The sequence below is a fragment of the Panthera leo genome, chromosome F2, assembly GCF_018350215.1.
Source record: "Panthera leo isolate Ple1 chromosome F2, P.leo_Ple1_pat1.1, whole genome shotgun sequence".
Classification (NCBI taxonomy): Eukaryota; Metazoa; Chordata; class Mammalia; order Carnivora; family Felidae; genus Panthera; species Panthera leo.
Window position 1 is genome coordinate 71,628,217 of NC_056695.1, and position 25,700 is coordinate 71,653,916.

A 25,700-nucleotide genomic window follows, 5' to 3' on the forward strand; every position below is an offset into this window, starting at 1 on the left:
TCCCCGCCTCCGGCACGCAGGGCAGACCCTAATTCATCCCGGCCGTCTTTCTCGAGGAGCGCATGGCCAGTCCCATAATCCTCCATTGTAGAACAGACATCACAAATTAAGAGATCAGACTTGGTAGGTGGGAAGTTGCCGGTTTGTTCCCTTTGACCATCTGAATGGCAAATATCAGACCTGGAATTAAATCCACGGCAGCAGAGATGCCTCCTTTCATCACACTGTAGCCCTCCACTTCTCTGACACCAGGTTCTCCAACAAACCTGCTCTTGTAACTAGTGCAGGGGTTGGCAAACTCCTTCTGTAAGGGGCCAGGTAGTAAATATTTCCGCCTCTGAGGGCCATATGGCTCTGTCACAAGAATTCCATTCTACTGTTGTGGTGCAAAAGGAGCCAAAAACAATACGTAAACAAATGAGTCAGGCTGTGTTCCAACACGATTTTATCTATGGACACTGGAGTTTGAATTTCATATATTTCACACGTGCTATGAAATATCCTTTTGGTTTTTCTCAACCTTTTAAAAATGTAAAAACTACTTTCAGTTCATAGGCTGTACAAAAATCGGTGGTGGGTGAATGGGCCCACAGACCAGTTTGCTGGTCTCTGTCTAGAGTTAGGGGTTTTCTACTTACTCTCCGGTACGCAGAGCGTGAAGAAGTGTGGGGGCTGGAAGAGCCACAGCAGTGTCACTTTGTCCACTCCAGGTGCGTCACGACTTATTTGTATGCATTCACTCCATTCGGGCGTTCACTGGGCCTCTACTCAAATCTGGGGCCTGTGCAAGATCCTGGGGACACTGAGGGAAAAATCAGACGTGGCTCTCCTCGTGGGTTCTCTCAGAGTCAGAAAAGGTACCCACAAGCGGTCAAGTATCGGAGGTGCTTGACGAGATGCCCGTGGTAGATTCCCAGGGCTGCCACAGCGAAGTGCTACCAACCAGGTGCTTTGAAACAACAGAAGTGTGTTCGTTCTCTCACAGTCCCGGAGACCGGGAGTCTGAAATGAGGGCTGGTTCCCTCTGGAGACGCCCGTCTTCTGGAAGGAGGATTGGTCCCAGGACTCCCAGCTTCTGGCAAATGCCAGCAATTCTTGGTTCCCTGGCTTGCAGATGTGCTGCTCCAATCTGCCTCCGTTTTCACATGGCCTTATGCTGTGTCTGCTTCCCCTTCTTTTCTCTAACAAGGATTTGTCATTCGATTCAGGGCCTACTCGAATTCAGGATGGTCTCCTCTCCAGGTCCTTAAATTAATTCTATCTGCAAACACCCTTTTACCAAATAAGGTTGTATTTTCAGGTTCTGGGTCGACGTTATCTTTTAGGTGAGCCACTATTTAACCCATTTCAATAGTCGTAGAAGACTGAGATTAAGGTTATCCTGAAGGCTTCATGAAGAAGGTCCCACAAGCTGCTGCTCATCAAATGGAGGTGAGGGGAGGGAGGGAGCGGCAGGGTCGGGGACCAGCCAGAGTTAGGGAGGTGTGACACCACATACAACTTCTCTAAACTGCAAGCGGCTGAGCCTGGCCAAAGAGCCTGGCCGGGAGAGGGTGAGACGAAGGCCAGGAAGGTCAGCAGGGATGCCACCATGGCGCCGTGGGCATCATGATCTGGCACCATTAAGCCAGAAGGATTTGACGGAAGCCTCTGGCATTCTCTTCCACACTTAACCACTTCAGGTGCACCAGAGCTGGACTAGACAACCTTTAAACTGCTTCTCCCAATCAGCACATTTAGATTCCATGATTACGGTTTTATGATCTTAAAATAACAAAAGCCCTTGTTTTCTACCACCAGTGAGTCAAGTTCCTCTTACCACTCACTCCCTGTCCTCCCAGTGTTGAGGGCCGTTCTTCCTTCCGCCCTCTTTGCTTCCCGTAGCTTCCCTCTCACTGCTGGGAACTGTGAATCGAGCAAATGTAGTTTTCCTTCTATTACTACCACCCATACACGAGTAAATCAAGAATAAAAGGCAAGCTAATGACCAGATCACTGATCTTCCTGCACTTAGCAAAATTTTAGAAGCAATGAAAACTACACACGTAGACAATAATGAAGAAGAAGACTATTAAAAACACCCAGCTCTCCCCTAAAAGAAGGGGAAATCACGTGTGTATGCATTCCATTAAAATACGCACGGGGAAGGCTTCGGAAGCCTAAAAACAAAATACCAGTAAACCAAGCCACACTTAGAAAAATGAAAGCTGATTTTTATTTTATCATCAACAGCCATTCTTTAAACATGAACATGCATACGTAATATTCTACGCACACATCACAGTTTTTAACGTTAGTTAATAAAGGTTAAACACACAACATACATCCTTACAAAAAAAGTCAAAATGCAAACTTAAAACTTTAAACAAAAGTCTTACTAATTTAAAAAAAGTTTGTGTTGGGTACCATTTGTACAACACAGTTAATTTAAACATTTTCATTTTGGCTGCACATGAAAAAAGCGGCAGTAGAAAATAAAGTCGTTGACGGTTTTTAAATAGCAGAATAGGCAGTTTTGCCATGCAGGAGAAGCAATATTAAATATTAGTTTTCAAAAAAAATCCACATTTAAAAATATTTAGTTCAAGTCACAGAATTTTTCTCAGTAGAGACCCCAATGCAATGCGGAATTAGCTGCCTTAGATGGCCCATTCGAAAGGACAGTGTCCCTTCAGAGTAGAACTTTACTGGTTTTGGCACAGAAAAGAAGTCTTGAGAACGAGAACATGATTAAAAAAGAGGGAAGAGGAACAGAGGAAAGAAATAAAAAGCAGGAGTACATGAGATAGTAATTGCAATCACTAAAAACTGTGCATTCTCAGCCACTGCAGAATACTGTCTTCTGTCCACAGCAGGCGCCCGCCCAGGGCTGCTATTGCAGCATGGATCTGATTTGCTTGGAGGTAGTCTCATCGTTCAAATGTTTTGTTGTGTACCTGGAAGTATAAGAACAGCTATTTTAGGGAATTTTGAAAACCATGATCTACCGCGGGTTCCATCATTATCACAAGCTGGGCAAGTAGGCGAAACTCTCCTCACAGCATCGCGCCTTTTCTCTCCAGCTCCGGCTGCGTTCAGGCTCTGCCCTGCTTACCCTAACCACCTACTGCACAACATATCCAATAGCTCTTTACTTAAGGTAGAACTACCTTACTGAAGCGATCCAGTTAACTTCTAAGGTAAACAATGAGCTGCGCCCTCTCACAGGGAAACAGCTGTCACTCCATCTCAGGGACTGGCAAGTACAACCTGCAGCCCAACCTAGCCCACCGCCTGTTTCTGTACGGCTTGTGAGCTAAGTACATTTTTACACTTTCATTTATTTTGTAAATGTTTGTTTATTTTTGAGATAGAGAGAGACAGAGCACAAGTGGGGATGGGGCAGACAGAGAGGGAGACACAGAATCCAAAGCAGGCTCCAGGCCCTGAGCTGCGAGCACAGAGCCCGATGCGGGGCTGGAACACACAAACTGTGAGATCATGACCTGAGCAAAAGTCAGAAGCTTACCCAACTGAGTCACCCAGGTGCCCCTGTTTTTACACTAAAAATGAACGGGGAAAGAAATCAAAAGAATAATATTTCATGTTAACATGGAAATTCTATGAAATTCAAATTTCAGTGTGTTTATAAAAAGTTTTAATGGAACACAGCCATATACAGATTCACTGAGGTATTCTCTATGGTCACCTTCTTGCCACAATGGCAGAGTTGAGTAGCTGCGACAAGAAACCACGTAACCCCAAATCCTAAAACATCTGTGTTTATTCTCTAGCCCTTTACAGAGAAAGGCCGGCCCCCACTCTAGTCTGTATCTAAGCTCAACTAACTACCACAGTTCCAACTGTCACATCCCAAAATGTCTCCATTCTTGACGTGCCTTATTTCCAGGTAGATGTGTTTTGCTATAAGCATGTAAACCACAAGGAAAGAATCATGAAGAGTGATTACTATTTTATGAGAAGAGTCCCCATAGGAGTCCTTTAATAGCCGAAATTCAGTAAGTGAGCCTACTATGTACCTGGCACTGTTCCAGGATCTCACAACCTGGCAGAGAAGACAGACAGTGACACACTCACACAAGGGGCAAAGGAGGAAAGTACTAGATGGAGCCTCAGATGCCGGGAAAGCCCAGCTCATGAGGACACTGCAGGCCACAGTGAGGAGTTGGGAAGTCACTATAAGTGCAGTGAAAGCCAGTGGAGGACATCAAACAGGGTAGTGATGTGGGCCTTTATTTATGTTCTGGAAGGACTGCTCTGGCCATTGAGCAGAGGAACCAACAGAGGGACAGCAGAGGGACCGACCAAGGGCTTGCTCCAGGGGACTCAGTGAGAGATGAGCAAGGCCTGGACCACATGAGCAGCAATGGAAACAGGTGCTCAAGGCTTGAATATGGGACATATTTTGGAGACAATTCGGACAGAACTTAATGCTGGACCAGTTAATCTGGCCTGTGAAAATTTCACATATCGTCTTTCAGGAATACATAACTTTAAGCAAAGTACACACAGATGGCCTTTGTGTGTTCAAGAAACTTAAACCCAATTCTTGCTGGTTCTCAAGTCAATTGAAAAACTAAAGAAAGCATATGAACTCAAATCCTTGCAGAGGTAAAGACACAAATACTTATTAAGTACCTGATACATCCTCTACAATTTTACCTTCCAAAAAGAAGGCACTTCCAAATTGTTCACATATTACTGAAGAGACACCCGAGCACCTGGCATGGGACAGGTGCTCAACTAGTATTTGTGGAAGGCAGGCGAGAAAGCAAGCAGCCAGGCTGGGGGAAAAAATCCATGAAGGATTACTTACATTAAGTGGCAAGTGATGCAGCCAAGACTAAAGCTTTCTGTTTTCATTTCCAAGTGCAGGTAAAGCGTATGTAGCTACACATATCCTCCTGATGTCAGGAAGTAAAAACGTTCATCACCCCTGTCTTCGTTTCCGTTTTTCCCTTTCCTTCACAGGGCAGAGGGCCCCCAACTGGCACACCACCATCTCTGCTCAGAGCAGCCGTACGTATCGCTACTCAGCAGCGTTGTGACACCGGGAGCGGGAGTGCTCTGGCTCCTTCTGCGGGATGAGACCGTGCACTTGTAACAGGTCTCACGTCCTTTCCGCCAAACGGGTCCAACTGGAGGGAGACCTGGCCCGTCACCACACTCTTACCAAGAAAAGGCCTTTACCACCTAACGTGTGCAAAAGTGTACGGACATATACGGGTTTATGTCACTTTGTGCATAACAACCAAGTTCCTTTCCAAGTGCGTATACTTTTCTACTGACGAGAAGCAACTATTATTGATCTTTACTCTGAAATTGAATAAAGACAGCAGTTATCTAGCATTAAACCTTAACTCCGAGCTCTGGCTCTCTCTCATGATCAAGGCACTTGGTTCCACTTCTCCACCGACTGAATGTAGACAGGACTTGCTGCTTTCTTGCAATCACATCCTGTAAGCTGGAGGCACTGTGTAATTTCTATAGAGAAGCACTCCAAATAAATAGCTTATTATATGGATGGGCAATTAAAACTTAAAAATTTTTGGTTATTAACTGCTGGCTGAGGAAAATGATGGAGTGAGCATTTCTAGTAAAGCAGCTACTCAGAAAGTAATTCCACAAAAGTGTTTTCCTTTTTCTAAAGGTTTAATTAACAATGCACATTTACATAGCACTTTGGGGATTATAAAATGCTTTTTACATAGTATCTCCTTTGCTGTGAGTGAAGCATATTAAGGGCGAGGGTGATTTAGTGTGAGCCACGTTTCTCAAAGCACCAGCATTGTATCAGCTAGGGTGTTTATTTATAGAATGAGGTGTGTGGGCCCCACACCAGACCTTAGAGTCTCTCTGGGCATGGTGGCCTGGGAACGTGCATTTTTGTTTCCCTCCCGGTTACTCCAAAAACACTCCAGGGTTCAATCACACAGGAACCTTAAGGCTCAATGGTACAGCACCAAGCACATGGGATTTGAAGAATGAAATCCTGAATGTGAAGACAGAGTCTGACATTGATTAATCGCCTATATAATCGGTAAGTCTCTCAAGAGCTCAAGGTAGCTGTACAATGGAGACATGCCCCACACCTCACATCCATCCCCTACTTCACAGAGCTGTGGTCAAGATCAAATACAGTCATAAAGACGAAACCACGCCGTAAACTTAAAGGTTACAAAAACGTTACTCACTGTAACCACTACTACTCAGTATCAAGTACACCGATGAACCTTAAGAAACTTCCCAGGTGGAAAAATGAGAACCAGCCACAAAACACATCCACTGGGAACGAAAACAGTTCGAGAGTTATCTCTGCAACAAAACCTTCATCTTCTACTTTCCGTTAGAGACGTGCAAAGAAGACTGAAAAGCCACAGGTGGCTCTTGCCTCAATGGTGCTTTTCTCCCCTCAAACACAGACTGGCGTGTGCAAGACTTTAACCCCACCTCTCACTTAGCCCCACAGCCCAGTGCTGCCCTAATTTGAGAGTGGAGAGACTGAACTACCTTTAACTACTGCAAACAAAAGTAAACTCTGAGTCTTCATGTGCGGACCACTGTCCCTTCCAAGTAAAGAAGTAACACCAGACCCTCCTGGCCTCCAATTCTCTCTTCCTTTTCAGAACAGGTCTCCTGTCACTGGGTGGCTTTGGAGAATCTAACCAATAAGAAAGGAGAGTCTTGGGAGAAAAAGTGAGCTGACTGGGACCCGGGGAGTCTTGAGAAAGAGATCGAGTAGTTATGGTTCACAATAGCACGATTACGGGTGAAACAAATGAGGTGCACACTGTAAAAACCTCCAGAGTAAAACCTCCCAATCATTGTGGTTTCTGACAGACGTATGGCTGAAACAGCTAGACATTATGAGGATTTTCATGGTTATACTATGTTCCGTAATCTTTCTGGTATTTGTTCAGAAGAGACCTCCTTTATTCAGGCACTCACTGCTTACAGAATACTTCTCATAATCTTAAGAAAATCCTTTGATGGTTCCATGCAACTGAAATGACACAGCATAGATTCTGCTTTATCATGTGCCAAGTGTGACTAAGCATTCGAGAGGAATAACCAACCTGTTTGGCTCACAAAACATGGGAGAAACTTAAGACTGAACTGGAAATCATTTTCATGTATCATGTGGACTGCAGTGAGAAACAAAGATGGCCTGTGACCTCAATAAGTTTCTATATAAATATTTCTGTGCTCATGTAATTTTTGTGTTTAAACACAAAATAAGCAATGAGCAAGTTATCTTTTATGTTAGGAAAATAAATTACATTATAAATTAAACCTCCGTAGTCAAGATGTTATAATATGCTGTGATTTGCATTTAAAAATAGTCCAGCATTCAAGAAATGCCTGGCTGCCTCAGTCAGTAGAGCGTGCAACTCCTAAACTTGGGGTCCTGAGTTCAAGTCCCACATTTGGCCTAGAGCTTACTTAAGAAAAATAAAAGAAAAAAGAATCCTGCCTTAAAAAACAATTCCACCATTATTAGGAGCTACAGTAGCTAAATCAAGTAGTGTAAGCAAGAGAAGACATCAAATAATAACAAGTTTATTTTCATTACAAGAAATACACAAAAGTAACAAAAATACTTGTAAAAACAGAAATATTAACACACTATATTAAGGGAAAAGAGGTTGTTTTTATAAAAGAGTTTGTATAGCATTACATTTGTAAAAAGATAAGTATCAGAGAGCTTTGTCTACAAATATAAAGAACGAACTGTGGAAGACTATATACACTGAAACATTAACAGCAGTTTATTTCAAAATGGTGAGATTATGTGATTTCCTTCTTTTGCTTTCAATTTTCCTGGGTTGGCTGAATTTTATTTACAATTAGCATGGTCTACTTTCATTAAAAAATAAACATGCCAAGAGGAGCAAAAAATGAAAGCCAAAATCTATAGCGAAGAAATGAAGCTATTTTCATCTGTGCATGCACACCACACACACACACACACTCACTCTTTATTGTAAAAATATTGTAACTGAAAATTTACACACAAGGTTACCAATAAGCAAAATGGTATCTGCACTTTTCTAACATGAACATATATATTCACATCCTTTGTATTATTCACGTTTTGAAGCATTTTCTTACATGTATTTTTTCTGTACAGACGCACATGTACATATACACACCTGAGAGCATTTAGAAGACCTTCTACGCTATTGGGAGGTTGGTCCTTAAGAACTTTGATACAACCTTTCATCTAAGGAGAAGAAGAAATGGAAAAGGTAAAAAACTGTGTTTTCTCAAAGAACATTCACTATCGAAACAGTAGTACTTAAATTAGCACCACAACTATGGAACTCATGAGAAATTACATTCTGGAAATGTCAAAATTATTACTGTTAGAACAGGGGGAAAAAACTACGCAAATGCTATTTTCAGTTTCTCAAACAGAACTTTTTAAGAACCAAAGCAGAAGCAGCAGGCACACTCATGAGAAAACTACAGGGCGGCGAAGGGAAGACTTCCCGGAGAAGGTGTGGAGCAGTCTCTGAAAGGACGGACGGACGCAGTGCCAAGGAGCAGAGGAGCCTTTCCAGGCAGGCAAACACCTTGACAAAAATAGTAAAGTTTACCACATGTTGAGGACAGAATCTTGGGGAGTCACAGGGGAGTTTACAGAGGGCTTTGCAAGCCAGGACTTGCGAAGGAGGATTCATTTGGAACTTATGGGGCAGGGACTTGTTATGGGCCATTAGAAAGGGAGCAGCTCAGTGTAGACGGTGTGTAAAGATGGGCTGCAGACTGTGAAAATGTAGAACACGCTAGAAGAGCACAGCTTTGGAAACCATGGAGATGTGGATTCAAAATCCCACTCCATCATTCACTAGAAATTACACTATGTCATTTCCCTAAATTTTAGGTTATCTGTTAGTACGGGGGAGATAACATCTACATCCTAGAAGTATTTTCACAGGTAAGTGGGCAACAAGCATAAATTTCCTAGGACACAGTAATCATTCAATAAATGTTAACTCATTTATCTTTACAGAGGATGGACGTGAATAAAGAAAGGTAGGGAGACTGGCTGGCAATCAGTAATCTAGACACGAAATGCTGAGAGCCTGAACTACAAAAGGGAAAATGGAAGACAATTCTCACCAAACACTGGTTACAATTCTGATGGACCAGATGTGACTAGGAGAGAAATTAGAAAACAGAGGAACCAAGGGAGCTACTTTATTCCTAATATAAATTTGTGTAGAGACAAGCAAAGCTGACACCCAGATGAGAGCCACAAATTACTATGCCTGGGAGGGAGGAGAAAAATCTGTATTCTGTTACATAGTCTTTTTCCACTGGAGCACCTCTACTGACTTTGTCTATACATATGGAAATAAATCTTTTGTTTGAAATGGCCTTTGGTCAAAGAATGAAATTTCTGATGTCTGATCATTTATTTACACTGCCAAACAGGCAGAAGGACCGCTGGCGAGTACAAGGTCCAGCTGTCCTCCATTCTACTGCACTCATATATGGCTGTAAACCATCCAGCACGATATGAGAGGCAACAGAAACCCACCATTATCAGAAACTATAAAACTGAGGTCTGTGACAGAGTGCAACCTGCAGCTCTTTAAACAAAAGCCTACGATCTCCACTTACGGAAATGGTTGAGAATTAAATAAAGCATTGTAACTTACATCAATTTTTGAAGTTTTGGCAAATGCTCCCACTGGATGTACGTGGTCATAGAGTATTATGACACCCACCATTACCCTCAAGCAGAATGACACTGTCTCTTCATTTGTAAATCTGCTTCTGTATTCCCTGGGGGGTAGAAAAGATATGGCTGGATGAGGCACATCACTACTTAAGGAGTTCATTCAACTTTCAGCTGATGCTGAAGGATACAATCTGTTGATATCTAAAAGGAATGCTAACATTATACCCTCCTTTCTCCATGGTGAGATTCCCAGGGAAATGAGGTTGATAGAGCGGTGATCACTTAGGTATTCTGATCTCTACATGCACCCTCTTGGTACATCACCCCTTTTGCTTGGCAGAGATGAGGCAAATTTAGAGAAATGAAAAGCCCCAAAGTAATAGCTTCAGGATAGGTGCTTTGTAAAGGCTGTTACCACCAATATGATGGAAAAAGCCACTTGCTTAATAGAGCAATATGTTTGCTATTTAGAAGCTAACTTATTAATAGAAGTATTACATCATTATATTACTGCATTCTAGTTTTACTAAAATTCAATCATATTCCTTTCTCGGGAAAAAGGGAAATAGAATTTTGTCTCTGCAGAAGGCAGCATGGCATGGCAGAAAGCGTCCAGAACCAGGATGGGACCATCCAGGCACATGGGTGGGGTTGGCCACCGTGCTTAAGTCCCTTCGCTTCCCAGGAGCTCACTCCCCTAAATGAAGATAATGATGAATGGTTGCCCTCCTACTTCATATGGCTTTCCAGAAAGATGATGTGCGTTAATAATGCTTTGGAAAATGAAAAGCTCCACAAAAACAAAAGTTATCTAATAGAACCATATGTTATTCAGGAATCCAGGAGGGATTCTTTCTGCCTGCTAAGAAAATCCAGCCAGAAAACACAGTGGTACATATGATAAATGGCTTGAAAGTGAAGGGAAACCCAGAAGAGAATTCAGATTAGTGTCGGATAAAAACCACAGACTGTGAACTAATACCGAGGGGCAGGGATAAGGAGAAGAGTTGGCAGCTCTTCCTTTTCCAAAGCGCTATTACACACATCATTTTGTTGGAAAGCCTTATGAAGTAGGAGGACAACCATTCATCTAGCAAAAGGGCAAGGTTCCTCACTGAAAAGGAGAGAATGCTTAATGAGAAGCATAACCAAAACACCAACGCTCTTCCCCCACCTCCAATAAGAGCACCACAAAACTCCCCACTCTGAAGAGTCTACGTTCTAAGTTAGCCTGACTGGTCTCAGGCACCTGAAAACCCACTGTACTTCCTACTCAAACCAGAAGTTACATGAAGCTTCCAAATTACTTTAATATCGTTCATATATTAACACTGGATACTTCAGATATACTTAATTCCCACCTTCCAAATAAGACATGTTCATATCTAGACACCAACTTCGGTAGGATTGTTACAGTGAAAAAGATCAGCTAATACTCACGGTGTTTCGAGCATGACTCTGCATACGCTGGCCATGGTGCTTAGACAATCTGTGGTATTTTCTATTGGTAAATTTTTGTTCTGGAAAAGTATATAGAGAAAAAACAGTGAAAGTGTATAATTTAAAATCCAGCACAATGTGGAAAACTGACAACTTTAGAATTTGGTTCCTACTCCTAATTTTTAAGAAAGCGTGCTAGATTCTAGGTACTGTTCTAAGCTCTAGGGATACGGCTAAAAGCTAGAGAACTAAGACCCTGTGCTCCTGAGAGTCACTTCCATTCTGGCTGAGTGGGAACAACCACTACATGCAGCCAGGGCCCCCCAGGCCATGAGGTATGGGGAATTTATCCAAAGGACACTGGGAAGTCACTGGGAACACTTGAAGCAGAGGAAGAAAGGCACTGGGTTTTTGTTTTTTTTTTTTTTTTTCAAGATTACTGGGGCACCTGGGTGGCTCAGTCGGTTGAGCGTCCGACTTCGGCTCAGGTCATGATCTCGCGGTTCGTGAGTTTGAGCCCCATGTCAGGCTCTGTGCTGACATCTCAGAGCCTAAAGCCTGCTTCAGATTCTGTGTCTCCCTCTCTCTGCCCCTCCCCCAATTGTACTCTTGTCTCTCTCAAAAATAAATAGACATTAAAAAAAAAAATTTAAAAAAAAAAAGATTACTTGGCTGTTCTTTGAAGAAAGGACCATCGTGGGGTCAGAGTGGAAAAAGTAAGGCCAGTAGGAACATGAATGCAGGTGACAGAGTGGTGGGCTGATGTGGAGAGGTAGAGGAGGACAGGGGCAAAGTTTTCAGATTCAGGATGTATTTTGGAGGAAGAGTCAACAAGACTATCTGATGGAAGAGACATAAGAGGTGAGATAAAGAAAGGAATTCAGGATGATAACCCCTAAGTCAGTTGCTTTTACAGTGCTACTATCAAGACAGAAAAGACTGCAGAAAGGGCCGGGTTTGGCCACAGTAACACTGAGGTGTCACCTAGACATCCAGAGGGAAGCTGCCAACAGGCAGGTAGATGTGTATGCGTGTGCCTCGGGAAGGGGCAGGACTCAGGGCACGTGCACAGAAGACGCACAGAAGACGGCAACGTCGTGAGGCCTGGACAGCTCACTCTGGCTGCTGACAGGACGTGTAACAACATAGAGAGTAACTGTCCAGGCAACACTTACCTCTGATACAAATTTTGTCGTGGCGTCACTTAAGGTTTTCAGCATTGGGGTTGCCTCAGCATAAAACAAAGACATTCGATTTGCCAATTCATTATTTACTTCATTTTCTCCTTCTGCCTGTGTGGAAAATAAGCACTTGATATCAGTTCATAAATTATTAAATATGATAACATTTATAAAAGAACCGAGGCAGAGTGACTGTTTCGCTAATGCTTGTTAAATTACTCTAATAAATACTCCTATATTTTAGACCCTCATGTGCATGTATATTTAAAAACAGGTTAAAAATGGTATTAAGCAATTTTTCAAAAAGAGTAACCTCTCTTAAAATATTTTACATGACATCAAGCAACTAAATAAAACCTTGCTGGGCTGTCTCCTGTAACAAGGAATGGCTCTAAATGCTACGGGGGCAGGGAGATGGCGAGGGCACAGCCTGGCCTCCATCTCAGGAGCACACAAGTATCCACAACAATAAGCTGAGAGGCAATGACAAAAAAAGGAGGGGAGAGAAAGACTACGTCTGACCGGAAGAAACAAAAATGGATTCTGAAGAGGCAGCTCTTGCAGGTGAGGGCGGGCAGGTACGCGTGGTATTACAACCAGACAGGGGATGAGAGCATGTTTTCAAATGACGTGGAGTGTAAGCCGGTGCACTCAGGGCAAGAAGGGGAAACGACTAGCGAAGAGTAAGGGTGGAAAGCAGGGCTGGAGCCAGATTGCGGAGGACCTTAGCTGTTGGCCTAAGTTCCTAACTTTCTTCTGCACGTAACAGGGACCACTCAGTGCGCTAGAAGAAAGAACAACAATTAAGTCAATTTTCTAAAGCAAGTTGACAGATGATGGTGGGCAGAGTGTACCAAAAAAGAAAAAGACCATGGGTCAAAAAAAGGAGTTCTCCTGCTGGAGAATGACTGCCGGAGATGCGGAATGAGGCTCTCGACTGGGACAGAAGAACTACGAGATGAAAGGGGGGACAGGGGCGAGGAAGAGACTGGAAAGATATTTCACTCGATAACAACTGGATTTCCCTTTAATTACTGAGGGTGCAAGATGGCACCCTTGTATTTGGCCTCGAGTGGTAGCAGGATGGCTACAGCAGAGGGCTGGCTGGGTGTTACGTGATCTGATTGGATCTGATCTGACTTTACACGGTGGGTATGAAAAAAACAGACGATAAGCTCAGCCTCACAGCAAGAACTGGTCTATGCAAAACCACACTGATGTAAAATAACAGAAGCTTCATGGAAGAGAAATCCTTCTTCCAACCAAGGGCCTTACGGCAGCCACTTCATAAAATTGTGATTCAATGAAAAAAGAGGAAGAAGAAGAAAAAAAAAAAGAATGATCTCCCTTGTCATTTTCTTTAACCTCTTAAGCCACTTACTGCTCCTTACACACTCACATGATCTTTCCTTACTAAGCTATCTAGTTAAGGCTGTAAGGCTGATCCTAGAAATTTTTCACACCAATTAGCACAATGTAGGTCCCCAAAATACCTAAAGAAAAAGATATTTTCTTTCTATTTAAGGTTTTACTTCTGGTAGTTGACTCCCTGGAGGTAGAAAAGGGTAAAGACAAGGAGAAATCAAGGGAAATCAAGCCTTAATAAACCAGAAGAGATGTTATACTAGCCCAGGACCAGGCACAGAAGCGCTCATGGCCCACAACTCTGCTGACAACAGTACCCCTCCCATTCCAGGCCACCTTCTCTCCTGGATTCTTCCATGCTAAGACCATGGGGTCTCACAACCACTAATCCACAAAGTTTTTGTGCATTTAAAATGAAAATACACATGGGGGCCTGGCTGGCCGGGTCGGTGGAGCATACGACTCTTGATCTAGGGGTTGAGTTCAAGCCCCACATTGGGTGCAGAGATTACTGAAGAATAAAATCTTTAAATGAACGAGTAAATAAATAAGTAACATGAGAATACACAGAGAAATTTTGTAAGTATTACTATATGGACAAGGAGCAGTTCTATTAAGTAGGCATAGGGATCTGAGGCGCTAGGTGAAGAGCAGGGAAGCACCACGCATGGGCTGCTACATCTTGCACTTTCCTCTCATACCTACAGTCGCCCATAGCTGGTTATTGACTATGTCATTAGCTTTAACTTGATCTGAGTGAACGAGCAAATGAACAAGCAAATAAGCGAATGCACTGAACAAATAAATTAACGGCTCCCATTACCACCCCCCTGATTCAAAGCATTGACTTACTGGAACGTTATTAATCCTCATACGACTCAATGTTCTTCTGTAATAGCTGAAATCATTCTGTATGGCGGGATTTGTCATCTAGAGACATTTATGAAAGAAAAATGTATTATGTACGCTAAATGATAGTGTAAAAAATAAGTGAAAAAATCTACTAAATACAGCCTTAACTAGTTAAGTAACATTCCCTAATTTGTAAACAATTTAAGAACTAGAACTGGTATCATCCACGATAGCTTTTTGCACTTAAATTATGTAACACTGTACTTAAGTCCTTACAGAACATATAAACCCTGTAGACGGTTTTACAGTTGTGATCTGAATACTTCCCTTCTTTTCAATAATTTCAGGTAATACACTAAAAGGTTGTTTCCCAAAAACCAGTATTACCAAATAAACAAAAATAAGAAGAAATACTTAGGTACTTGTTTTGAATTATTACAATAAAAGTATGAATATATGGTCAACAGGGCAATCCTCAGACTAAAATCATATATATAAATCCTTTGTGCTCAAAGTATTAATAAAACAAAATCGTTTCCTATTATGCAATCGTTAAAGACTGTAGTTCGGAATCCACCTGCTCTATTTATCAGACGAGGTCCCTGAGGTCCTGGAAAGTCAAAGGGCCTGTCTCACATGTGGTCACTGTAACAGAGCCCACAGTGGAACTCGGGTCTCCTGAGACAAAAGCTAGTTCTTGTTTCTCCACACTCCCTCCCTCCAACAACGTGGAGGTCGGGTGCACAGGGAAACAGAAAGACAGACAGACAGACAGATGAGGAAGAGAAATGAAGGAAGGTAGGAAGGTAGGAAGAAAGGATCTTAACATTTTTATGTAAAAGGATGTTGAAGATAAACCGGGAATGAACAGAAAAGAAAAAAAGAGTATTAGGAAAGGTCAACAGTATATACTTCAGAGATATTTTTTAAAATGAAACTAAATGAAGACTGAGTATTGGATAATTTGCTATTTGCTATGCATACAATGTATCAAAGATCTGCTACAACTTTTAAATCCAGTTCTCCAGGTTTTGCCAGGGGCCAAAGGACATCACGTAAACACTCAAACTAGGTCCCCAGGAGTCTCCTCCTACGCCCACGATTTCCATGCTGGCAAGGCCAGCATGGAGTCCTACCTTGAGTTCGTCGAACCGGAGCGTGAAGTGAAGAATCTCCGCAAACTGTTTGGCAAGAGCCTGCTCTCGCTCTAGATGCTGCGTGGGAGAGTACGGGGTACTGGTCAAGGCTCCCAGAAGGCCTCTTAGTGCTGCTTCTAAAGAAAGAAAGATTAAAACGTTAAGCTGTTTGTATCTCTGATTTTTATTTATTAAAAAGCAACTTATAAATGTTATGGCTTTAATTCCCCAAAAAATAAGGTCTCTTCAAAAGTCGTATTATCTAAGCATAATCACTCAAACTGAAGAGTGTTCAGTAGAACAAATTGGTCCCTTAAAGGGACCAATTCAGTTTTAGAATTCTGTAAACCCAAATGCAAAATAATGCAGAATGTGAATCTCAATTAAACATCAGGATCGAACAGCAAATTCTGAACTATCTTCACCATTCTATACAGTGTTGATTTGTATGAACTGGTAACGGTTCTGAGTAACTCCTTCAGTGGCATAGTGTCCACACAGTCAAATCTCTACATGGCTGTGAATGAATGAGCAACTTCTCATACTTTGAATATGCTCCTTATTTATAAACACAGACTGCTTTCTGTCGGATACTGAAGGACATAAAGTATTTGGTTTAATAGTTAGGTCTCAGTGTCTTAAGAGTTAGGCAACTTAGGAACACAATGAAAATATTCTAAATTCATCCCATAAGTAAAACGGTCCCTTCAAAGTAAGTGCTCCTTTTGGAATGCCAGACTAATAAATGTTGTGTTTAAAAATGGTAATACTGGAGTGTCTGGGTGGCTCAGTCAGTTGAGCATCTGACTCTTGCTTTCGTCTCAGGTCGTGATTTCACAGTTTGTGGGTTTGAGTCCCACAGTGGGTTCCGTGCTGACACTGTGGAACCGGCTTGAGATTCTCATTCTCATTCTCTCTCTCAAAATAAATAAATAAACTTAAAAAAAAAAAAAAAAAGGCAAAGAAATCAAGCAATTCATTTAAAGATTTCAGAATCAGAAAACAAAGCCAGATTCCAGGGGCATGTGAATGGCTCAGTGGGTTAAGCATCCAACTTCGGCTCAGGTCACGATCTCACAGTCTGTGAGTTCGAGCCCGCGTCGGGCTCTGTGCTGACGGCTCAGAGCCTGGAGCCTGCTTCGGATTCTGTGTCTCCTTCTCCCCTCCCCCCCACTCTCAAAAATAAATTAAAAGAACAGTAAAAACAATTCTTTTCAAAGAAAATAATGCCAGATTCTATTCTAAAAACACAGGAACTTATACTAGTAGATGGTGATCTGACATGAACAAATAAATATCAGATTAATAAGTAAATATTTATCAATAATAATAAATGTACATCAGATCATTAACCCTTAACTTAAAAATATACCAGCTGTACTACGTATGAAGACCCTACTAGGAACGAACATCCACACTGTGCACGTGACCCAGTCTCTCACTGACCTGTCACCATCAACTAGGACATGAGCATCACAGACGGGTACACTCAGTTTCAAAGCAGTTAGACCCCCAAGAGTTCGGATAGTTAATGCCAGATGTTTTGGACTCTACAGCCCTATTCTTTTCAGCATAATACATAATAAACGGTCTCTCAAATGAAGCAACATTGTATCTATCCTCTGTAACCTTATAAAATATGAATCTATGGATTACGACACAGGAGATACTTCTTATGTATTATGTGCTGGTACTGAGCTAGCCATTACACAGACATTATCTGTCATCTACACAGTAACTCCAAATGACAGCTCTTATCCTTTTTTTATAGCAGGTCAGAAAACGTATGGACTGTCTACTGTGTGTCAAGCCCTGAGGATACAGAGATGAAGGCAGACGTGTTCCCTACGCCCACATGGAGCGTGACTATACAGAGAAGACACATTATTACGGTTGTGACGTGTGTTATCAAGCACATGATACAAAAGAAAAATATAGAAACGGGACCTCACCTAGTTGAAGGTTCAGGAAAAGACCTCTCTGAGTAAGTGACATTTGGGCTGAGACTTAGGTGTGCACCAAGGATGAATGAGAGTTTGCTAATAGGGCAGTGAGCCAGATGCTAGGTTGAGAAGAGCAAGAGATAGCAGAAGAAGTACAAGAGGACCAGTACAGGTAGAAAAGAGCACCGGGAGGAGAGTAACCCCGGACCAAAGTAAGATGCATATGATCTGTGTGCCAGATCAGGCATTCCGGTCTTGTCACCCTAATGTCCTGGAGAGACTACTTAAGCAGAGTAGTGACATCATCAGATTGACATTCATAAAAACGCCACTTCATCTGGGCTGTGTGCAGAACTGAACTGGAGGAGTATGGCTGGCTTACAGAAGTGCATGAGTGCGTGTGAAGGTCAATTAAGGAAACCATAGTTTAGCCATTTTGAAAAATGGGTTACTCATCTCCCAGAATTCATTCCATCTGTCAGTATTAATGTAAGTTAAGTGGAAAGCAAGGTTTGAAAGATATGAGAACAGTAAAAACTTAAAAAAAAAACCACACAAACACCAATACTGTTATAGGCTGTTAAAGAAAAAAAGAAAATTGCATTTCCTAGATTTTATCAGGTCTCAGGGTTAATTTAGCATTCAAAGTGCTCTACACTATGGGGGATGGCAGACCTTTCCCCCAAGGAGTGGAGTCCAGTCACTTGGCTGGGTTGGGATGGCCAGGAACCATGCCGGAGGACTTCTGTCCTCAAATGGCTGGAGTCCTCAATGGCAAATCTATGAAACAAAAAGTCATCTCAAGATGATGGCACTGCTTATCTGCCTCTGAGGCACCTAGACCAGCCTCTCATCTTGGAGGGCCTCTGTGGACACAAAAGAGTCGTGCTAGCCCACACTGCTGTGTGTCAATAGAGGAATCAGAGACAGAAGATCCCAAAAGGTGGTTCAGGTTTCTGGATGAGTTGTAAAGAAAGGGAGGTCAAGGAAGAAAGGATGTAGGGATCAGTCTCCCTGGTGCAGCTCCTAAAACAAAACCACGTGATTATGACCCTCAGAAAAGGTAGGTGACAAGACGAAGTTAATAGACTACTAAGCCCTAAATTCTGGAAGAAATTAACTGGTAGATCAGTGCACAAGTCCAAGCTATATAAGAAGGCTGCAAGCAAGAGATCAACTGGGAGAAATGATAAAGACAGAGTAGTCCACAAGGTAGAACAGTAAGGGGAAATAACTGGATGCCTTGGAGCGGGAGGCCTCTGTGGAAAGTTCCCCTTTAGAAACAAGCATTTATTCCCACTGCTGCCATCCACACCTCTAACAAAGATTTGTCTGAGAACTTAAAATTCTCAGAAGAGAACACCAAAGATGTGGACTGTGGGTGATTTAACATAGCCAAGAAACATGGCCACACTCACGGCGGGCAATCCAGCCCAGTGAAAACGAGCAACATATTGGAAAGAGCTACTCATTATGACCCCAGGAGATGGTCCCCATAACAAGCCCTTGGAACAGGAGGAAGATGAAAGAAAGACAAAGCAGTCTGTTCACTGTCTGATCATCATACAACCTTCCCTGAGGTGGCTGCCTCAACTGGGAAGGCCTTAGACTGAAAAAAGCAAGTCCAGGCATTTCCCAGGCCAGAAGGTTAGCCTTGTCAACAAAAGTCAGTTATCTTCCAAATCAGGCAAGTGATCGCTTCCCTGTCTCCCTACAAACATGCCAGCTGGCAAGGGATCAGGGTCCCTCTTCTGGAGTACACACCACAGTGTATCTGTGGTGCTCAGGCCAAGCAACCTTCTCCTTGGGACTGCAAGATTCTGAAGGATCATGTGTATCATGACAGTTATGTGCTGTTTTGTGGGCTATCTGTAATATTTATCCTCAGCTGTGGCTCAAGTAGGAAGAGAAGAGACAAAAGGTTTAGTGAATATAAACCAGAGGGCTCACCAGACTCGAGGTCCAGCCAGGATCCTGAAGCCCAGAGAACTTAAGTCATGTGGTCAAGACCACACAACTGATATGTGGCAAACATCAGATTTCAAACAGGAAGCTATGCCTCCAAAGCCTAAAATCCATTATTATTGCTTCCCCTAAATACTCAACACATACTTGATATATCAGATGTGTCTATTCATTAATTAATCGTTCACTCACTCAACAAACACAGAGTTCCTATCATACGTAAATAAGGATATGCTTCGGTCAGCAAGGAAACTGGAAACATTACCAACCAGGTTACTGGCCAAGAGATGAGGAGTAAACCATCCCCTATTAAATGTGTACTTCGCTCATAACTTCACAGAAGCTGCTAGAGCAATAAAAGCTCCAGGCTCCCACACGACAGTACAAAAAATGACAGCCTCTTACTACTACGTATGTTGCAACATCCCTCTACCGAAATGGAACACACACTACTAGCCTGATTTAATTCCAACAGTTAAAACATAAGAGAACACGTAAGCCTGACTGGTTTGGCCTCTTTTACAATTATTCTTTTTTTAGTGGCAAATGCTGAGACCAAGATGAGCCTGAGTAGGCCTGAGCACCATCTACAGCAGTGAAACTACAAAGGCAGGGACGAACTACCAGCCCAAGAAAAACTCTAAATATGAAGGAGTCAAGATAATCCCGATTAAAAAGACAAGTTCTCAAAAAATAAAAACAAATAAAAGATTTAGGTTCTCTGGGGTTACAAAACTACGGACTGTTTGGTGTTTGGACAAAAGGTCAGGCAGCATGAAAGAACTATTGGTCACGCTTGAGAAAATAAGTTACATTCTTCTTTCCAATAAGAAAGAAAATTTATACCAACACTTCTATCTCAATTATTATTTCTGTGTACGTTAAACAGTCTGTACTTCATCTAAGGAAAAACAGCAATTCTCTTACTTTTTAAAACACTTAGCCATTTTTTAAAAAATTGAGCTTCAACTTTCAAGCAGTTGGCGGACACAGTGGCCGAGTAGCTAACACGAAGGTACAGAGAGCAAGATATAAATTACCAGGAAGTGCTAGGGACCTACTGCAAGCTGGAAAGCACAGCCCTAAACTAGCAAACACAGAGATCGCTCCAGCTGACTGAGATGCAGACTGACCGATTCTTGCCTCAGCTACTGGTTTTTCCTGAGGCAACTGGAGATTTAAAAACAACAACAACAAAACACAGAACCCAAATAATTACCATTTTTGCTCCTGGCAACTTATGTCTTTCAAATCATTCCAGCAGCTAACTAAATCTTCCCTGCTCTGCCTCCTCTTTCTCCAAGAAACCGGGACTCCAATTTTGCTTACTTACTGAATGGAAGGCACAATTCTGACCTCTGAATAATTTTTCCCAAGCAAGGGAGAAAGCGAATGATTTCCAATGCTTTCCCCTAGGTAACTTTGGGCATCTCATCAGCTTCCTATTTCTTATGTTGTACACTTTTAGAAACATGAACTGATCATAAGCAGCAATGATTTTAAGAACACAAAAACCTAAATAACCCAAAGGGCCTGAGGATTAGTTCCCACTTATGGGAAAGGATTTGCTGTAGGGAGAAATTCTACCAAGTGGTTTCTCATACTAGGATGCTTTAGGCTACACAAAATTCAGACATTTTCCTTGTGGAAGTTATAATTTGTGGAGGGAAATGGCCTACATAAATTAAAGAGCTGAGTTGACAGGGATGAGATCATGCTGTAATCTTACAGTCTAACAAGAGTGCTGTACCTACGTAGCAAACAAATTCAGTGACGTGAACATAAAATACTACATAATTCCTTATTAATAAACGTCTTTTTCACTAGGGAAGTCATAATTACAAAACTTTCAACTTACCTAACCTCTGAGAAAATTCATAAAATTTCTTTAATTTGCCTACTAGTGGAACAACTGCGCCCCAAGCCTTCTCCTGCAACTTCTCATCTGCTGGATGCTGGATCGCCTTCAAAATCCAAAGAATAAAAATAGTTAGATCTTTAAAAATCACAACGATCTTATTTTCAAATGAAAATACAGGTTTCAGGAAACAGAGGAAGCCCTGGTATACGCGATAAAATAGGACCAGTCTTTCAAACCATTAGGCAATCTTTCTTGAATACAGAGGGTTACTCTCAAAGAAATGTATTTTCTTGCTTTCATCTTTCTTTTGCTTACAGGTGCTTTTCTTAATCCTCTATGGAACTTAATGCTTTTTTCAACAATCTGGCTTGCTCTCTCCAACGTCTTCAAACAAGCTAAACACACTATCTGAAAGTTGAAACTCATAATCAAGATGGCGGGTATGGCGGGGAGGCCCTTCTTATAAACACTATCAGGAGGTACTGACATGTTTAGATTTCCCCAAGGCACGAGTACTCTGACTCCATCCACACTAAACTGAAAAACAAGAAAGCAAAATAAAATGGAAACCAGAGAGATTTACGGAATGCTCTGAATAAGCTACAAACTAAACAAACAGGCCATGTATTATTTACACAGTGTACTTTATCTGCTTGCCACTATATTCAAATTTTCTTGATTTAAAAAAAAAAATTTTTTTTTAACATTTATTTTTGAAAGACAGAGCATGAGCAGGGGAGGGACAGAGAGAGAAGGAGACACAGAATCCGAAGCCGACTCCAGGCTCTAAGCTGTCAGCACAGAGCCCAATGCTGGGCTTGAACCCACAAACGGTAAGACCATGACCTGAGCCAAAGTCGGATGCTCAACCGACTGAGCGACCCAGGTGTCCCTTGATTTTTTAAATACAAAATGTTTTTAAATGATATTCAAACACGACAGGATTCTGAAGTGAATCCTATTTATGTGACTACCTAGAAATATTTGAAGGAAATCTGACATTACACGTTAACAATACTGATTTCACGTTAATAGGAATATTCCAAAAGGACTGTGATACTACTCTCACATATATGAGGAAGTTCTATAAGCCTCGAGCCCCATCTTAGCAATGTTTTGTATCAAGTGGTAGAACTTTATTGTTCAAGAAATAAGCAAACAGATAAAAATTAAAAGTTGTTTTTCTTCTGTTGAGAAGCCTATCTAACTTTTCTTGCAAGGATCTAAAAATTATTTTCAAAATATTAAACTCATTCTCATAATATCAAAACACACAGGCAAACGTCACCCACTTTCACAACTGAGGGAGTTAAATTAAAGACTTCCCCTGACCCTGTCCTGCCTGGATTTAGAAGTGGACACTGGCTGCTCTTTTAGGACAACATGTTATGGTTCTCGTAATTCTGATTCCTTCTCCTTTCACATGGTTTCACTGCTGTTAGGCAACATTTTTGGTACAGCACCCAGTACGGCCCAACACAGAGAAGGACACTTTGTCAATGGCAATGGTGAGACTGTCATGTAGCGGATATTATAACTCTCATTTTCAGAATTGTTAAAACTGGCATAGATATATCAAAACATTAGCGGAGAGCTCTTATTTCCCTCTCTAATAGTGGTTTACCCTGGAGAATGAGCTTTGTGTATTTAACAGAGTCTACATTAAATCAAATTTTATTCTGTTTCAGTCATGTTTAATAAAATACTATTTAAGCAAAGATATATCTAACTCCACATCCTCAGTATAGGTTTTTACATTTCACCTTCCACTTTAATACTCCTGCACCAGATACTCACGTTGCAGAAAATATTATCTGAAAGACTAAGTTATCTGGTGCAAGAGTACAAATAATTTTGATAGATCTTATTTTTACCCACTGCCAAACTGACCTCCAAAATGGCATTTTATAATAGCACTTGCATTAAGACTCCTGTTCCTTCGTAAACCAACCAGTACTGAGCTTTTAACAACTTAGCATCATATACAATAAAACTGCTTGAGAGCAGTATGCATTATCAGTAAATGTGAACATTTTTCTATAGACTGTGCTCTTTTATAGGTAGAATAGTTGTTTATTTAAGTCTTCATATTGACAGCTACCTAGTTACATCTGTTCTTTGTATATTTGTATATTGGTACAATCAGCTTTTATTTGTACCTTCCTTTCTTAAATTGTTTTTCTATTATTCCGAAATACATTCTGCTTATAGACTTAAACCCAAACATCAATATGCATTCCTCAGTGAAAATTTCTTCAAATGCCTGAATGGTTAAACACTTAGCCTAAATCTACAGATTTAAATGCTGTTTTTAAGAGTTTTCTAGCTTACATATTTTATATCTATTTACTTATTTCTCTGTCCTTACTTCCTTTACCAAGGAATGAAATGAAGGTACCTTTGTACTAAGTCAAAAGGCCTGGTCAGGTGAATTTCTTACCATTACTGGTTATTCTCCCCTTTTCTTTTACTATTCTTCAAGTGTTATTTTTCTATATAAACTTTTTTCTTCTTTTTTTTTTTTTAACTTTGCAACATTTATCTACTTTCCCACCTGACCAATCATGGGATGCCACAAGTGCACTGAACGTGGCTTCGGCAGTGAACTGAGTGACTATAATGTCTTATGGAGAACCCCAACCTTTGGTCACAGCATTTAGGGCTCCTGGTTTCACATCCCCACAAGTTCTCTTTGAAATGGCTTATATAGAAGCTTTTCTATCATTTTACCCTCTTCCAAAAAATTACAACTGCATTCAGTTAAGTTGACATATACATTACAATAAGTCAATATAAAGACTCTGGGGGAAAAAAAACTTTCATTGTAGTGAGCCTTTCCACACAGAAGCAGAGTAACCCTTCACTTGGCAAGTTTAAAAAAAAAAAAAAAAAAAATCCTAAGGGTTTTAACCTTAAAAACAGGTAATGGTCTATATTAAATAGGTAATGGTCTGTATCTCTATAGCAAATGAGATGTTTTTTCTTTATTGTCCATAGGTGACAACTATAACCAGCTGATCAGAATTCAATCATAAAACAAACTTTTAAGAAATCTAATGATATAATACTGAACAATTAAAAATAATCTGTAGCACTAATAATCAACAAGGAGAAACATTTTTAGAGCAACTTGTGAACTGTTGTGACCTATAGGGAAGAAATTAATTTCTCATTAGTTAATTTAAGATCGTGTTTAATCATTTGAACATTTCATAAATGTTTGATTTTTCAAAATATGTTCAAATGTTTAGAACTTGAATTTCACAGAAATGGTTACATGCCTTCACTTATTGAAATCTTAAGGTTTCACTTAAGCTAATGATATTGGCGAGATTAGTCTAAGCTTTTGTATTTCTTTCTTCAACAGTTACTAACTGCTTACTAAGCACTGTGTTAGGTGCTGATGACACAAAAATTAGTAAGAAACCAGGTTTATCCTCCTCAAGCTGGAGGTGGTAGTGGAGTCATAAACTTTACGTTTCAATGGTCTTTTCAAAAAGAAATGATTACCATGAAAGAAACGTGTGCACAGCACTAGGGCAACAGAGTAAGGGGGAAGTAACTGCTGGGATGTGAAGGAAGGAAAGTGTACATGTGCAAGACATTCAGGCAACAAACAGTCCAGTGCATGAGAGGTAAAAAACAGAATTCACGTTAATCTGTAATTTCCCTCAGCTAATGATATTACCAACAGCTAATCTAAACCAGAAACCCTGGAATCATTTGTAACCCCCCTTTCTCCCTCATATTAACCATCCAAAAGCCAAAAACCTGTGGCCCCTTAGCCCGAAACATTTCTTGAATTGTTTCCTGGTGCCTGCATTTAATTCTGCCTTCACTAATACTCCAAGTATCATTAGACGAATGGAGTTGGATGTGGACCGTCAACCCAGCGTCAGACTGCTCCTTGACAACCTCTGTGCACTGTTGGTTATACCCAAGAATAACAGAAGCAGAAGGGTGGGAAAAAATGAAGAAACAGAGCTATGTCTTCAAGAAATACAGATAAGGGCCCAGAGGCCAGGGAGTTTCTTTGGGTGGTACAGGGCACCTGATTTTGTGTATACTCTGATGGGAAGAAGTCAAGCAGAAACCAGAAACACAAAAGATCTAATTAAGAGAAGGAATAATTAATAAAGTTCCAAGAGGAGGACGCAGAACAAAGGCAGAGAAATAAATCTTGGTAACAAGTAGAGACACAGCTTCTTCAGAGAAACAGAAGAAGTGGAGTAAGAGATAGATGGATAGAAACCTAGATAAGTTCAG

General features: G+C 41.2%; 1 protein-coding gene across 8 annotated transcripts in view; it reads right to left on the reverse strand.

Moving 5' to 3' along the window:
- Positions 1-2,192: 2,192 nt before the first annotated feature.
- Positions 2,193-25,700, reverse strand: part of CYRIB (CYFIP related Rac1 interactor B) — a 133,080-nt gene continuing 109,572 nt past the window's right edge. For all 8 annotated transcript variants that reach the window (XM_042923181.1, XM_042923184.1, XM_042923189.1 and 5 more), the window contains 8 exons: positions 21,432-21,537; positions 15,666-15,802; positions 14,530-14,607; positions 12,307-12,423; positions 11,132-11,211; positions 9,669-9,795; positions 8,154-8,224; positions 2,193-2,936 (listed from right to left, as the gene is read on the reverse strand). In XM_042923181.1, the coding sequence (XP_042779115.1) occupies positions 2,873-2,936; positions 8,154-8,224; positions 9,669-9,795; positions 11,132-11,211; positions 12,307-12,423; positions 14,530-14,607; positions 15,666-15,802; positions 21,432-21,537 (780 nt within the window). In that variant the 3' untranslated portion in view covers positions 2,193-2,872. The remainder of the gene's footprint in view (positions 2,937-8,153; positions 8,225-9,668; positions 9,796-11,131; positions 11,212-12,306; positions 12,424-14,529; positions 14,608-15,665; positions 15,803-21,431; positions 21,538-25,700) is intronic.